This window comes from Pristiophorus japonicus, chromosome 4, assembly GCF_044704955.1.
Source record: "Pristiophorus japonicus isolate sPriJap1 chromosome 4, sPriJap1.hap1, whole genome shotgun sequence".
Taxonomy (NCBI): domain Eukaryota; kingdom Metazoa; phylum Chordata; class Chondrichthyes; family Pristiophoridae; genus Pristiophorus; species Pristiophorus japonicus.
Window position 1 is genome coordinate 47,716,302 of NC_091980.1, and position 16,633 is coordinate 47,732,934.

Sequence of the window (16,633 nt, forward strand, 5' to 3'; positions counted from 1 at the left end):
CTAAAGGGATTTCTAATGGACACTGATATTGTAGATCTATCTGAACCACCCAAGTCCAGAATAATAATTGTTGGTTGCTGCTGCATTCTCGTACTGCATCCAATCCTGTCTTATGTGCACACGTGCATTTCCTGGCACCGACCACTTTATAGCAATTGAGGGCAGGAAGTATGGCTCGGGTTAGTTAAGGCCAGAGTGGCAGTCAGGAAGTTGAGAACAGTTAAGAGTAAAGAATAAGGATTGAACCGGAGTTCATGGTCTGTGGTTGAGCATTGCATTAGATGGCACACTAAGCCACTAAACTATTGGCGAGGGGGGAATCCTTTGATTCAGCAATCTGTTATTAATCTGAATAAATGCCTAATCTTGTTGTTGCAAAATCTTGAGTCAAGTCATGTGTAATGGTGCTATTGATGCACAAAAATTTAGTTGAACCTATGGGCCCAAGTTTCCGCCCTCTGGAAAAAAGACGCATCTCCATAAAGTGCGCCGACTTTCTGGAATAGAAAGGGCGCTGAAAACATACCTTGTGATTCTCCGGTCTCCTCAGGATGTCTTCGTGCTCGGCGTGACGCAGCACAAGGGGTCGGAGGCGGAGCCAGGTCCCGGCGCTGAAAACAGTGCCAGGACCTCTGCACATGAGCGCTAGTATGCACGCGCATGTGCAGGAGCTCCTTGTCCCCAAGGCTGCGTGGGAGGGGCCCGATCCTAGCCCTGGCCGAATGGGCTCCCCGGAGCGAAGATCGGGACTGCGACTCCCCCCCCCCTCCCCCCCCAGTTCAGCCGTCTTCCCCTCCCTCCCTCCTGCTGGGGGTAGGCCCCGCCGAAAGTGTCCGTCGGCTCGGCCTGTTCAGTCTCTTCCCCTCCATTCAGCTCCTCCTTCCCCCCCCCCCATTTCAGCTCTCTTCTCCCTCCCTGCCCCCCACCCCCACCCCCACCCCCACCCCCACCCCCACCCCCACCCCCACCCCCACCCCCACCCCCACCCCCACCCCCACCCCCACCCCCACCCCCACCCCCACCCCCACCCCCCATCCTCCCCCATCCCCCCCCTCCCCCCCCTCCCCCCCTCTTCCCCCCCCTCCCCCCCTCTTCCCCCCCCTCTTCCCCCCTCTCCCCCCCTCTTCCCCCCTCTCCCATCCCCGTTCAGTTCTTTCATCCCCCGCCCCCAGAAACACAGACACACTGGTGGGGGGGCCCCGTCCCAGCATGCTGTTGGAGGGCTCCCGGTGCCACAGTAGGTGAATAGAAACGTAATTTTTTGTTGTTGATTTTATTGGTTGATTTATTTTATTGATGGCTCTTTATTTCTAAAAGTGAAGTGTTTAATGTTTGTTTAAACCCCCCTCTTTCTCTTCTCCTCCTCCCCACGCCCCCCATCTCTCGTTCCCTACGCCTGATTTATAAGTGTAGGCAAGGTTTTTCTGAGCGTACAAAAATCTACACTTACTCCATTCTAAGTTAGTTTGGAGTAAGTTTTCGCTGCCTAAACTTGCAAAACAGGCGTAAGTGGCTTGACACGCCCCCTTTTGGGAAAAAAATCTGTTCTAAAATGAAACTATTCTAACTCACTAGAATTGGAGCAAACTCAATGCCAAGAATTGCAATTTCTAAGCTGCTTCATTCTAAACTAGTTGCTCCAAAAAAAAATAGGAGCAACTCAGGCCGAAACTTGAGCCCTTTAGTGGCGCTGAAATTCCACAGGGCAATTTATGCTAGCCTTGCACCTGCTAATCTGTAATTTGTGGGTCAGCTCAATTAAATGTCAATTGGTGATGCTGACAAATCCCATATGGAGGGGAGGAGAGTTGGAATTGAGTGCAGCATGCAAAAAGCCAAGAATAGCTGACGATTGCTGCAGGAGGTAAGTGACTAAACACTCGTCTAATCACTAATAATATAGCAGTACTGGATGGCTCGTGTGATTCTGTGCCCACTTTAAGTGCCATTCAGTGGAGGATCTGTTAGAGATATCCAAATAAGCAGCAAGTAGGCAGAAAGAGTTGTACTGAATGCTACCTCCCTCAATGGATGGATTTCGAGAAGGCCCAAACACGTAACGAGAACTCGGGCACATTAATTTTGGTGGAAATGGCAATTTCCCCAACTTGCTGGCCTGCAAATTGGGTTGTGGCAATTATGTGCTACTGCAATGTCAAAACGTGAGTAAATTTTGGGTCAAAATGTCTAATTTATTTTGCCATTTATTTAAAATTTGTCATTGATTCTTATTACAGCATCAATTGGGTCTTTAATCCTTTAAATTTATTGTTTAGTCTTCGAAATTAATATTTTCACTGACCGACTACAACAAGCCACGAGATCTTGTGTAGAGCCTAGATTTTTCCACCTGGCTCATGATATTTTTGGTGGATATGGAGTACACACAGGTGGAAACATGCTTGGGATGTGCTCTGTCAAACCCACACCTTGCCACCTAGTGTCAGAGAATTTAAAAAAAAAATTTTTTTGAAGGCCATTCACCTTCTATTGCCGAAAGTCTTGTTCCATCCCCCAGCCCCTCACTAGTGGCTGGGGAACCCACCTGTATGCAAGTGACCTATGGCCAGAATTATGGCTGGGATCAAAGTGGGCATCTCCAAAGTTAGCCAGGGTTCCTACTCCTAATAATTAATGGCCACTGTTGGAAAATGCATATGTAAAGATGTTGGGTAGGAATAGGTTTGGGCTTGGTGATGATGCTCAATTATGCAAAGGTTGGCTTGTTGGATTTAATGGTCTTTTCCTGTTCCAAATAAAATTCCTTGTGTTCTTGCTTTTGATTAGTACGGCTCACACTCACTGTCTAGGCTCTAAGATAAAGAGCGACCTCTTGGAAAAGACTGCTGGTATCTGTTGAACTATACCCCTGCAGGAACCAGCATCCAAGAGGAGCAGGGGTCAAAATTGGATGGGGGGAGGGGGGGGTAAACTGTAGAAGATTTTACTGAGAACCAGTTGGATATGATTATCCAGTGCATACAACCCAAACAACAAATATTGATTGAACTGGGAAAAGCTTGCACTTGAACATGAGATCACTTTTTACAGCCTGTGATGTCTGGTTCAATGTACATTCTTTCCTCTTAAGTCAGTATGGCAACATTTAGTAACAACACAGCTTCTGAAGAAAGCCAGTTACTATCGTAGTTTGCTGCCTTCCTACGCATTTATCTTTGTAGTCTCTCTGAAAAAGATTACCTAATTAGTGAATTACGAATGCAACTCTGTACTTCATTTTCAATGCAAACTCAACACATTTCACTTTAGAACATGACTAAGTTTGAGTGGAGCCCTGCATACCATGGTCCCAAGTTTCCACATGATTTGCTCCTGATTTTTAGGAGCAACTGGTGGAGAACGGAGTATCTTAGAAATCGCAATTCTCCACATTTAAGTTTTCTGCAGTTCTAGTCATGTAGAACAGTTTCACTTTTGAACAGAATTTTTTTTTCAAAAGGGGGCGTGTCCGGCCACTGACGCCTGATTTGAAAGTTTCCACAGTGAAAACGTACTCCAAACTAACTTAGAATGGAGCAAGTGAAGATTTTTGTAGGCCTGAAAAAACCTTGTCTACACATTAAAAAATCAGGCACAGGTTACAAATTAGGCGTCCGGAACGAGGTGGTGGGGGGGGGGGTTGGGGGAAGGGAAGTCATTACATTCTACAATAAATCCTTAGTTATTAGTATACAAATATTATACAAATAATTCCAACCTGAATAAAAATTTATAAGCAAAGAAAAGATTAAATAAACCATGTTCCTACCTATGTGAAAGTGATTCAGGCAGGGAGAAGGCTGCAGGAAGCCTCACAAGTTGAGGCAGCCATTCCCGACGGCAGTGGGGGAGGAGAGGCAGGGAGGAGGCAGCCGTTCCCGATGGCAGGGGGGGAGGAGAGGCAGGGAGGAGGCAGCCGTTCCCGACGGCAGGAGAGGAGGAGAGGCAGGGAGGAGGCAGCCGTTCCCGACGGCAGGGGAGGAGGAGGCAGGGAGGAGTCAGCCGTTCCTGACGGCAGCGGGGGTGAGGCCCCCCTGCCGTCGGTCGGGCCCATCGGGAAACGGCTGCCTCAACTTCTCACTGCTGCAAGAAGCCTCAGTGCTGATCATAGAAGGGCAATGTGGTTTTATTAAAAAATGTTAAAAATTGAACAGCTACAAAGAACTACAAAAATGGCCGAGTGCCAATGTTTCCTTCTCACTGCGCGTGCGCGAACGCTCCAACCCGCACGCGCAGGGTTGCCGGCACGAAAAAAACTCATTTAAATGGTACCCGCCCCCTCCTACTTACAAAATCGGCGCGAGTGGTAGGCTCCGCCCCCTGGGCGCCGCGCCAAGCAGACATCGAGCTGCAAAGCGCTCGAGAGTAGCGCATTTTTTTTCAGGCGCCGTTTTCGGCGCGAAAAACGGGCGCCCAGCTCGGAGGGGGCGCCTGTTTTGCCGCATGTGGAAACTTGGGGCCCATATGTTTAATTTAAGCCCAGTATTCAGAAATGACAAGCACTGAAGCATAAGGCACCACCAAATATTGATCGTCTTTGAGCAGTTAGGTTTCTATACTTGTAATACCATTCCTAGCTGGAATGCCACTCAAGATTGCTTTTTTATTGCAGGACTGAAAGCAAACCCTGGTCCCCAAATGGTTTTGAAGATGGAAACTCGCATCCTTTCAAAGTCAATTTGCAGTCACAACCACAGGTGTGTATTAAAATCATTGTGTGTGATGATAACATTCCATGGGTATGGCACCTGTAGGTGCCGCTGTGAGTATAACGTTGTGACCGAACCCGCCTAATGCAAAAGTCGGAATTTGCTCCGAGCTTCTCTCTCTGTTTCTGTCTCTCTCGCTCTCTCTCTCTCTCTCTCTCTGTCTCTCTCTCTCTCTCTCTCTCTCTCTCTCTCTCTCTCTCTCTCTGTCTCTGTCGTAACTTCGGTAGAAATGTGACTGAAACCCTGTTGGTATGTGAACAGGGTTTTTACTAAAGCGCCAGCCAGAGTGAGAGCAGTTCTGAGGACATTTCCAGCCAAAAGTTAGTAAACCACCATGCAATTGGGTGGGGGAGAGGAGGAAAAGTAAAAGGATCAAAATTAAAATATAAATCAACTTAAAGAATCATTGAAATTAAATTTGCGGCCAGCTGCTTCCGAGTGCTGCCTGAAAAAACGTGGCACTGTAAGCTAATCACTTCCACACATTTGGATTAACAAAAGCTTCGGTGGTTAAAAACTTCTCTCTCCCAAATGCAACCCAGAATGTGGAAGAATGTCAAACACCTGGTGGTAAGATAAATCATTGCCCCCATAACCTAAGAGGCTGCAAAGAAGCTGCAACCCTAAAAAAAAAACCCTTTTAATCAAGCTAGGCCCAAAGCCTTTTAAACTGCCTTACGACCTGCATTCTTCATGGACTAAGTAATCCCATCATTTGTACTGAATTAAACTGTCCAAACTTCCTCTTGGAGGAGATGGTCACAAACCAGCCTGCTGAGACCAGTGTTTTGGCATAAAGACCAGTGCATCAAAAAGCAAACCTGCCTAGACTATATTTGGCATTGATTAATTCATGGGTGATGTGAGGACACAGAGTAATATGATTAAGACACTGTTTAAATGATGACTGATAATTCACCAGCAGCAAAGTGGAAATATTGAACCCCTTTTTTAACCATCACAATTGTAAGCATGTAAAATATACTTCTGTAGTTTCCAAGTCACTGTTCAATTCCTTTACTTAATAGCTATTTATAACTGAGTTTTAAAAAATGGAATAAATCACTCGGTGAGCTGAGCCATAAAATGTTCTATATTTGCACCATAAGTGGGCAAGCTACTATATATCAGACTATAAACCATCTGGAGTATGTTGGACAGTAAGTGATATTGTGAAACAGGTATGAGAAGACTAATGAAATTAGGAAGCAATCAATTTTCATCAGTTATTTGCGAGAATCGAGCTGCTCTTGCATCTCTGGATGATCATTCAGATCTTATTTACTATTTGCAGTCTTGTGTAAATCAGATTTAAATGAATCTTTTTGTATGGGTTATTTGTCATTCCAGCTGGATACATAAGGCCCAAGTTTCCGGTTCTGGCGAAAACGGCGCACCTCCGAGACTTACGTGACCTGCCTGGGCTCGAAGGTGCGCCGGAATCTTCTTGAGCAATTCTCCGGTCCTCCTGGAGCGTGGCGTGGCGCAGCGTAGTCTCCCTAGGGAGGAGCAAGCCGATCGCAGCCTGTGGGGGGGCGGGGCTAGGGATCCGCCTTCTTGTCAGTGGCGGCAGCGTTGCGCAGGCGCGTTGGAGCATGCGCGCCTGCGCAATGGCCCAGCAGGGCGTTTTTCCCCCAGTCTGTGTTTGAATGGTGTGGGTACCGGGGAGGGATGGAGGAGCGTGGGAGGGGGGCACTGGGGAGGTGATCGCTAGGGGAGGAGCGTGGCAAGGGAAGTGGGGGGAGCGTGGGTTGGGGGGCACTCGAAATGATCGAAGGGCCTGAGGAGAGAGCAGGAGTGGACACTTACTCCATCCTAAGTTAGTTTGAAGTCAGTTTTCGCTGCCGAAACTTGCAAAACACACCCCCTTTTGAAAAAAAAAAATACCTGAACTAAAATGAACCTAAGCTAACTCACTGGAACTGGAGCAAACTAAGTGCCGAGAATTGCGATTTCTAAGATACTCCAAACTAAACTAGTTGTTCCAAAAAAATTGGAGCAACTCCACCCGAAACTTGGGCCCATAGTGTGCACAGCTACCCATGTATAACTAGCATAAAGGAAAGCTCAATGTGCAAGGGAGTTCTTAAGGGACCAGGCTGTTTTGGGAGGGTATTATTTTTCCCTTTTTTGTAAATTGAGAACATGTAGAAAAGTAGCTGAATAGTATCTCCAAAATTACCATGAAACCAAATGTAAATTAAGTATTTCAAGGAGTTTAGTACAACTGTCCTCCCCATAGTGAGTTACCTCTCCCACCATAAGCATGGACTTGGAAATCTGCCCTTGTTCTACAAGCAAAGTAGCTGAGATGTTTGTAAGTTGAAGGAACATTTTTAGTGATCGACATGTGCCAGCTGTGTGAGAGTAATTAACCATGTATCATGTAGCTAAAATACAGTACAAAGCCCCTTTTTAAAAAAAAAAATTTAATCAGTGTGCCAGAGGTGCGAGTTGAGTTGTAGCTTGAATGCTGGTGTATGGGCATGCATGGTGAGTAATGAAAGCGCTGCAAGAATGTCTTGAGGGCTCTGTTTGAGCCAGCAGTAATTGTATAGCAGGCAGCAGTTTGTGATGTGCATTCTTGGGCTGCAGACTCCATCACTGGATGATCCTCAACAAAAAAAAAAAAAAAAATCTGGCATAACTTCAGATCTGTGAAACCCCAAAGTTACAGCAAATAATTCTGGACAGCCCCTGAGGAAATTCAATCACTGAATGTTTTATCACAACTGAGGCAGAGATTGTATTCAAAAAGGAGTTGTATAAAGTTGAATTAATATGGGCTTGGTGGCATCGACTAACCAATGTTAAAGTTTGGAGATGGTTGTGGAGGGGAAGTGAATCTGAGCAGTTTGAAGGGCAGTGCAGTGTATCCGTAAGTATGTTGCTGGAGGTTGTCTAGTGGTACAGGTTGAACAGCCCTTATCCGGAACTCTGGGGACCTGGCCTGTTTTGGATAAGGGATTTTTCTAGACGAGGGGTGGTAATGTTAAATTGGATGGTATAAGTACTGAGCAAGGGGATATCTGGGCTGGCTGGCTTGAGGCTGGGAGTGAGTCAGAGAGATCATTGCGGGGGGGGGGGTGGATCGTGGGGTCAGGCCAGCACATTGCCGGAGTCGGCAGCGAGGAAGGACTTCAATTTGTTCATGTCGGAGTTCCGGGAATGGTTCTGGATGAGGGGTGGTTCTGGATACTCGTAGGAACCCCCATTCCTGCTCCTGAGGAGCCCTCACTCTAGGGGTCAGAATCTCCCCGTAGTATTACTATCTGAAGCAAGTCCAAGACTGCGTAGACAGAATGCTTAAAAAAAAATTGCTCCAAAATGTAACTTTCAGCTACAGCAAGCAATACTCAAAATTTCTCCATGGTTTGACTCAAACTTTTAACTTCTATCTGTCTCCACTGATGCTGGCAGCAACTGCATCTTGATATATCATACTGAATTATACTTAATGCATTGAGGTCTCGTACTGACTTAGCCTTGAGAGTACAATGAAACAAATTCAGGAATGCAGCATCACCTGACCCTTATTACCAATATTTGGGGGTTGGAAAACTGTCAGAAACTGCTTCTGCCCGAATTATACACTGGGGAGGGGGGGTGACACCAAAAATTGTATGGAATTTACGTGCCTCTCTTTCCTTCAGCCACAGTTTTGTCAACCTGGTTGCTTCAACAGTCAAACAATTTATTTTCCCCCAATACTTGACCATTTACCTTCAAGTGGCCTCTTCTCTTTAAATAGCTGCTGCAGCTGCTGACATTGCTACAACAGTGCACAAAACCCAACTTCCTCACTGAGCTCCTAGCATCTGTGTGCTTTTTCTGGCAGGGGAGCTCTCACTAAATATTACATTTTCGAGATTCTGGAATTTATCATGCAATCGAATAATCTCAAATCTGGCAGGTGCAAAGGCCATACAACTCTGCCACCATTACTTCAATGAGCTTGAGGTCAACATAGAAGAGTTAAGATGTCATAAGCTACAAGGTCAAAGTTTGAGGCAGTTTATCAGCATCATTCCAACTCTAAGATCTGCCTTGGAAAATGAAACCATATAAAGGTTAGTTTTCTGACTGCAGCCCCCTGATATGGAGCCTCCCCCACCAGCAGTTCCAGTGTGCATTCAGTAAATTGACCCTACAGTGCTGATCTTTTATGTTCCATTTACTATTTTCTAGAATTGTTTGTGGAGTCTTGCGATCAGCCATGGTTTGTGTGCCATGTATTGTGTGATTGGACCACAGTTGCTATGGCATTATTTTTCTGGCTGGTGCTGGAATGTACCATCGCATTTTATACAGATGTGGTCACCCACTTGGTTGAACTTGTTTTCCCTATTAATGTGCTGTAGAAAAAAAAAGTTCAAATTAATATGCTTCCTATATAAGTATTATCTTGAAATGTTGTCATTTACACCACTGCTTGACTTGAAACGCTCGGAGCACAGTTGATAACTGCTGTTTTTCATGTGTCCACCATTACACTGAACTGAAATCCTAGTGACACTAAAGTAGCTAGCCCTTTGATTAAAATAACATGGTAAAAATTTCTAATTGGCAAACTTCATTTTGAATGCTTATTATGCTTGTATGACATTCCTTTGTATGCTGTTCTTGTATGGACTTTAATGCATTTATTTTAAACTGATTAACACCTGCATAAAACAAAAATATAGCACAGTAAGCAATCGTATATGAAGCTTACCAATCAGAATTTCTATCCTATACGGTTCACAGAATATTGATTGCATATTTGCATAATAGGAAAGTAGTCCCAGTCCCCTCAGCTGATTAATAAAATAAATTAATCTGAAACCATAAAATTCGTAACTTCTGAGTGATATAAATACATCTCTACAGCCATGTATTAAAACTCAATAGTGACAAATGACAGGAGATACTTAATTGCAAATGAAACTTTTCTCAACTGCTGCTTCAGCAGTGGGATGGCCAGTAAATTCCACCAATACATCATTGCAAACAGATTGCATAAATACTTGGATGCTACACATGCCTCAAATATAAGAGGAGTTGACAGAAATTTAGTTTGATTTCCAGAGTACACTCTGCAAGGAACTAGCAGCAACTGAGTTACTGGGCTGCACTAGAAGGTTTTACAGAAAGTTAATTGGCAGACGACCATTTTAAGCCCCTTCTTGCCCCCCTCTCCAGCATTGAAGGGATAGCTAAAATCAGCATCCAAAAAAAATGGTTGTAGGAGATATTGCTTCTGGCTGCGTTAGCCTTTTTGTCCCATTTAACATTAAACAGGCATTCTTTCTGTACCAAATAGAGCATTTAAAATGAGTAAATTTAGGCAGCACAGCACATTGGGGCACTCTCGTGTAGTGCAAGCGTGGTGAGATGGGGGTCTGATTTAAGAACATAAATAAAAGCTGGAGTAGGCCATTTGGCCCATCGAGCCTGCTTCACCATTCAGTAAGATCATGGCTGATCTGATCATGGACAAAGCTCCACTTCCCTACCCGTTCCCCATAACCCTTTACTCCCTTATTGCTCAAAAATCTGTGTATCCGCCTTAAAAAGATATTCAATGACCCAACCTCCACAGCTCTCTGGGGCAGAGAATTCCATAGATTTACAACCCTCAGAAGAATTCCTCCTCATCAGTTTTAAATGGACAGGCCCTTATTCTGAGACTATGGACCTAAATTTCCCTAACTTTTTTTTTCCTGGCGCCTCACTTGATCTGCGTCGCGTTTACCAGCCTCCAAGCGCGCCGAAAAAAGACCTCCGTAATTTGGCCGCTCCCTAGCCTCTCCTCTGACGTGGCGCAGCGTGACCCAATGGATTGGGGGCAGAGCCAGGCCCCGGCGCTGAAAACAGTGCCGGGACCTCTGCACATGTGTGCTAGAGTCTGCGCGCATATGCAGTAACTCCTGGCGGGCCATTTCTGCAAACGCACGCTGCAGGCTGTGTGGGAAGAGCTGAAGCACGGCGTCCCTAGCCCTGGCCGAATGGGCTCCCTCATAGGCAGCTCACTGCGTTCCCTAAGGTAGGACTTATTTCTTATTTGTTGTTTACTGATTGATTTTGGTGCAGGGTTTCTTCTATTTTATTTTTGTTATTTATTGATTGCTTATTACTTTGGTCTTGGTGCTTTTAGGGGCAGGGTTCCTTCTCTTTTATTTAATTGCTTATTACTTTTTGTGCTTTGGTGCTTTAATTGTAGTTACTTGCGCCGATTCCTTTAATGTAAATAAGTCTTTCTGTGCGGACAAAAGTGGACACATACGCTGCCCTAAGTTAGTTTAGTACAACTTTTTCTGGCCAAATTGGCATAAATGGTGTAAGTGGTTGGGAACGCCCCCTTTTGGGGGGAAAAAAAACTGACCTAACACAAAACCTAACTAACTCACTTACACTGGCGCAAATTAAATGGCCATATTTGCAACTAAAAAGATACACTAGAAAATCAAATTACACCAAATTTGGGAAAATTTGGGCTCAATATCCCCTAGTTTTCATTTCCCCGAGTGGAAATATCCTCTGCATCCATCTTGTCGAGCCCCTTCATTATCTTGTATGTTACGATAAGATCACCTCTCATTCTTCTGAATTCCAATGAGTATAGGCCCAACCTATCGTCATAAGTCAACCCCCTCATCTCTGGAATCAACCTAGTGAACCTTCTCTGAACAGCCTCCAATGCAAGTATATCCTTCCTTTAAATACGGAGACCAAAAATATACACAGGACTCCAGGTGTGGCCTCACTAATACAGTTGTAGCAGGACTTCTCTGCTTTTATCCTCTTCCCCCTTGCAATAAAGGCCAACATTCCATTTGCCTTCCTGATTATTTGCTGTACCTGCATACTAACTTTTTATGTATCATGCACAAGGACAGCTAGGTCTCTCTTTACTGCAGCACTTTGCAATTTTTCTCTATTTAACTTATAATTTGCTTTTCTATTATTTCTGCTAAAGTGGATAACGTCACATTTTCCCACATTATACTCCATCTGCCAAATTTTTGCCCACTCACTTAGCCTGTCTATATCTCTTTGCAGATTTTGTGTATCCTTACAATTTGTTTTTCCATCCATCTTTATATCAGCAAACTTGGTTACATTGCACTCGGTCCCTTTATCCAAGTCATTAATATAGATTGTAAATAGTTGAGGACTCAGCACCGATCCCTGCGGCACCTCACTAGTCACTGCCAACCGGAAAATGACCCATTTATCTGTTTTCTGTTAGTTAGCCAATCTTCTCTCTATGCTAATATATTACCCCAACCCTGTGAACTTTTATCTTGTGCAGTAACCTTTTATGTGGCACCTTATCAATGCCTTCTGGAAATCCAAATACACACCAACTGCTTCTCCCTTAATCCACCCTGCTCGTTACATCCTCAAAGAACTCCAGCAAATTTGTCAAGCCTGATTTCCCTTTCATAAAACCATTCTGACTCTGCTTAATTGAATTATGCTTTTCCAAATGTCCCGCTGCTGCTTTCTTAATAATGGACTCCAGCATTTTCCCAACGACAGGTGTTGGGCTAACTGGTCTATAGTTTCCTGCTTTTTGTATACCTCCTTATTTAAATAGGGGTGTTACATTTGCGGTTTTCCAATCTGCTGGGTCCGCCCCAGAATCCAGGGAATTTTGGTAGATTACAACCAATGCATCCACTATCTCTGCAGCCACTGCTCTTGGCCCTAGGTTGTAATACATCATCAGGTCCAGAGGACTTGTCTGCCTTTAGTCCCATTATTTTACCGAGTACTATTTGATTATCCACTGTTGGGATGTTTTTAGTGTAAGTGTGTACATTAATGTATCACTTATGGGGGAAAAAAATGTGTAAATTGAATCAATACCTCCCTTTCCTGGAGAAATGGGAGTATTTTCTTTTTGACTGAATTGACGGATGTTACTGTCCAGCTCTGCCAGAAATTGTCACTGGAAGGAAGATTTGAAGTGTTTCCTCAATTGGCCTTCCTGCTGCTGTAAGTTTAAGAAATAAAATAAAACATTGTTGTTCAGTCTATAAAATTATGGCTGAATTTCTTGCAGGATTTTAGTTTATTTGGGGAAATTTCTCCAACTATTAATTTCTGAAACGAGAAAGCTCACTGGAATCCAATTAAAGCAGCCTATAGCATTTTCCTTCCCATTTATATAAAAAGTCCATAATCTGAAGTTTTATCAGCTTAGGCTGCCTGATGGTTTAAGTACATAAATGCCTAGCCACCATACCACTACATTTAAAAATAAAACAAACTGGAATAGTACCAAAATATTTTTTGTAAACCAATATTCAACTGGTTTTAATAACTATCTATATTACATAAATGGCTTCCCGATGGCTTGTTGTGGGAGTCCACTGCATGTAGTGCTGAGCCATAGACAATTAAGGTCCTAGATTTAATCCTTGTTCTGTATCGAGTTAGCTGATGTCAATTGCAGTAGTGGTGGGGGTGCCACAATTGGCAGCAGTGTGTACCCAAACCAGTGAGGAGAATAATTAATGAGGATTATTTCATGGATTTATTCGTGGTGGTGGATGCTCAGTCACTGAGTATACTCAAGACTGAGATTGACATTGTTGGACACACAGGGAATCAAGGGATAGGGCGAGAAAGTGGAGTTGTAGAATTTCAGCCATGATATTAATTGGCGGAACAAGCTTGAGGGGTAGTACGATCTACTCCTCTTTTGAGCTCAATTTTCCCCGAGCCTGTTTTCTGGCGTATTGCCAGAGTTGCGCTGCTTAATTAGGTAAATAAATGTGCCAGAAAAAAATCTCCAATGTTTCCCCGACGTTTGGCCTCTGGCCACGCTGCACGGTTGCAGATTAGTCACCTGGGGGGGTGGGGATGCTTGATGTCGCTGACATGGCTGTGCATTAGAGCTCAGAGTCGACCCTCTCCGGTCCCCAAATGAGGTGCTTTCCTGGTCTGGTCTGTGGCCCTCCGAGTGCATGCCTGTCAGTCAGTTTGCTCCCTCCCTCCCCCGCAGAGCCTCTCCAGTGCCTTCCCGCCGTTCTGTGGCCCCCGATTTCGTGCTGACCAGTTCGCTCCCTTCACCCCGAGCCTCACGGTGCGTGGTTGGAAAATGTATGTGTGGCTGTCACACTCTAGGTTGTTGCATGAAGTATGGTGACTTGGGTAAATTGTGGGTGCAATACAAGCACCGACAGAATCACAGCATAACTTGCCACCTTCAAAAGAGGCAGCAAATTGGATAGGAGAATGAGGGGAAATTCCCAGTCTCAGGAGAAGAATGTATTTAAATGTCATTGGCCAGCAGGTTAAAAGTTCCAGACTTGGTGTAGGTTAGGCTGACAATAACCTTGTTCAATCTCTATTGGCAGAGTTAGTGAATGCCAGTTGGTGGCACATCAGATTGCATTATTTGAATATAGTCCACAATCACTGTTGGTGCAATTTGTGTTGCGACCCCCGCCGACCCCTTAAATTGCCCTGCGGGTTGAGAGGCTGGTGCGAGCAGATGTCAACGCCAGCTTCGCGTTGGCTTAATGATGGTGGCCCTAGCATGGTCTGGGCCGCTATCGTGCAGCCTGGCACTCTGTCTTTGGTGTCGGTCTAGTGGCCTTATGGAGGCCATCAGGGGCCTTGCAGAGTGTGCAGCAGCCCTCCCCTTTAATCGTCACACCCCAGTATTGCGCTCTGCTTCCTTTGAGCGGTAGTAAGGGCATTTCCGCGGTGGGGGCAGGACTTTCCCATCAGGCGCTAAAGGTCCCGGCCCCAGAAGGTTGCCATCCCCAATCGGAGCGCAGGGCAATTTCTCCCCCTAAGTTTTTAGTAAATTATTGAACTTTTCTCCCCTCCTTTCTGAATCAATGCCATCATCATAGGTGGTCTGCCAAAATGAGGATGACTTACTTCCACACCAAAAAAGAATAAGTTCACAGGTGTTCCAATGAAGGACCTAAAATTCCAGGTCCTGAACTACATCCTGAAGGGTGGAAGATGCCTGTGTGTGGATTTTTAAAAAATGTGTGGTGGCTGTTGCACAGAGCTAGGTCTTGGTCCAGTGGCAAGGATTACCCAGGACGACTGGAGACTTGCTCTGCTGCACGGACCTAGCACGCACACCGCAGTGTGGGCAAGCCCGTGCTGCCCCTGGCCCCGAACTCACGCTTCCTTGAGCTCTGATCACATCCCTCCACAGTCTCTCGCCGCGCCTTTGCCCTGACCTCGCCGCTCCTGCTGTACCTTCCCCCTGCCTACGCTCCAACACCGACCTGGACCTTGATGACATCACTCTTCGCTGCCATCACAGCTCGTGCTGCTCCCTGAAGCGGTATGCCTCCAAGCTGCTCCCAGGGCCTCCGCACGCTGCTCCTTTTATGGCCTCGACCTGCTGCTGGTGTTCTCCCGCAGGTCGAGGCCTCCGTGCCATGTGCCGAAAGACCATCAGATACAATAGCAAAATACTGCAGCTGCTGGAAATCTGAAACAAGAACAGAAAATGTTGGAATTACTCAGCAGGCCAGGCAGCATCTGTGGAGAGAATGAGAGAGAAACATAGTTCATGTTTCCGGTTGATTACCTTTCATTGATCGGAAACATTAACTCTCTCACTCTCTCCACAGATGCTACCTGACCTGAGTATTTCCACCATTTTCTGTTATCAGACGCCAATGTTGTTTATAGCCACTTGGAAGATGCATAGGATAACTAATTACCTGTCTGAAACATTATTCCTCCTCAACCTAGTTGTAGAGAAACATTTAGGGGACGAAATTCAGGCACGCCAGAAAGCTGGCACACCTAAAGATTTTTTTTTTACCTGGTTTTACTGCCGGGTGTGATGAGGTAGCCTTCGGATCGATTTTCTGCACTTGTAAGTTTTTTTCATGTTGGACCAGAAGTCGGTCATAATGGGGGCGGAAGTGTGGCAGTAAGTCCTTCTGAGGAGCAGAAGTTGGGGCGGGATCACATCTCCGCCGCTGTCACTCGGGAGGCCAATGGATTAGTGCGGCGGCCACTCTGTTCTGCCACATGGTTACCGCAATACAGCAGTAACGGGCCTTATTCGGACTCTGAATTTCAGTCCCTTAGCCTCCAGTTGATGCCAACCTCCTGATAGCATAGGAACAGGAGTAAGCCATTTAGCCCCTTGAGCCTGTCTTTCCCCCAATCAGGTCACATCAGCCATGATCTCACTAACGCCATATACCCACCTTTACCCCATATCTCAATACCTTGATTAACAGAAATCTGTCAATCTCAGATTTAAAATGAGCAATTAACCTATTTAAAATTAACAATTGACTCACCAACTGAGTTCCAAACTTCTACCACCCTTTTGTGTAAAAGTGTTTCCTAACTTCACTCCTGAAAAACCTGGTTCTATGGCTATGTCCCCAGTCCTAGATTTCCCCAACCAGCAGTAATAGTTTATCTCTATCTACCCTATCAATTCCCTTTAATGTCTTCAACTTTGATCAAATCAACCCTTAATCTTCTAAACTTATACAATGCCTTTCAGGATATCCCAAAGCACTTTACAGCCAATTAAGTACTTTTGAAGTGTGGTCAATGTTATATAATAGGAAATGAAACAACCAATGTGTGAACAGCAATCTCCCACTAACTGCAATGATCAGATAAGCTGTTTTAGTGATGATGATGGATAAATATTGGCCAGGACACCGGGGATAACTCCCCTGCTTTTCTTCAAAATAGTGCCATGGGATCTTTTGCGTCCACCTGAGGGCAGACGGGGCCTCTGTTTAATGTCTCATAAGAATATAAGAAATAGGAACAGGAGTAGGCCATCTAGCCCCTTGAGCCTGCTCCGCCATTCAACAAGATCATGGCTGATCTGGCCGTGGACTCAGCTCCCCGTAACCCTTAATTCCCTTATTGGTTAAAAATCTATCTATCTGTGACTTGAATACATTCAATGAGCTAGCCTC

General features: G+C 45.1%; 1 protein-coding gene across 1 annotated transcript in view; it reads left to right on the plus strand.

Annotated features, from left to right (window-relative positions):
• Window positions 1-16,633, plus strand: part of LOC139262891 (PDZ and LIM domain protein 4-like) — a 156,642-nt gene that overhangs the window by 108,732 nt on the left and 31,277 nt on the right. The window contains exon 3 of the mRNA XM_070878146.1: window positions 4,613-4,697. Within this exon, the coding sequence (XP_070734247.1) occupies window positions 4,613-4,697 (85 nt within the window). The remainder of the gene's footprint in view (window positions 1-4,612; window positions 4,698-16,633) is intronic.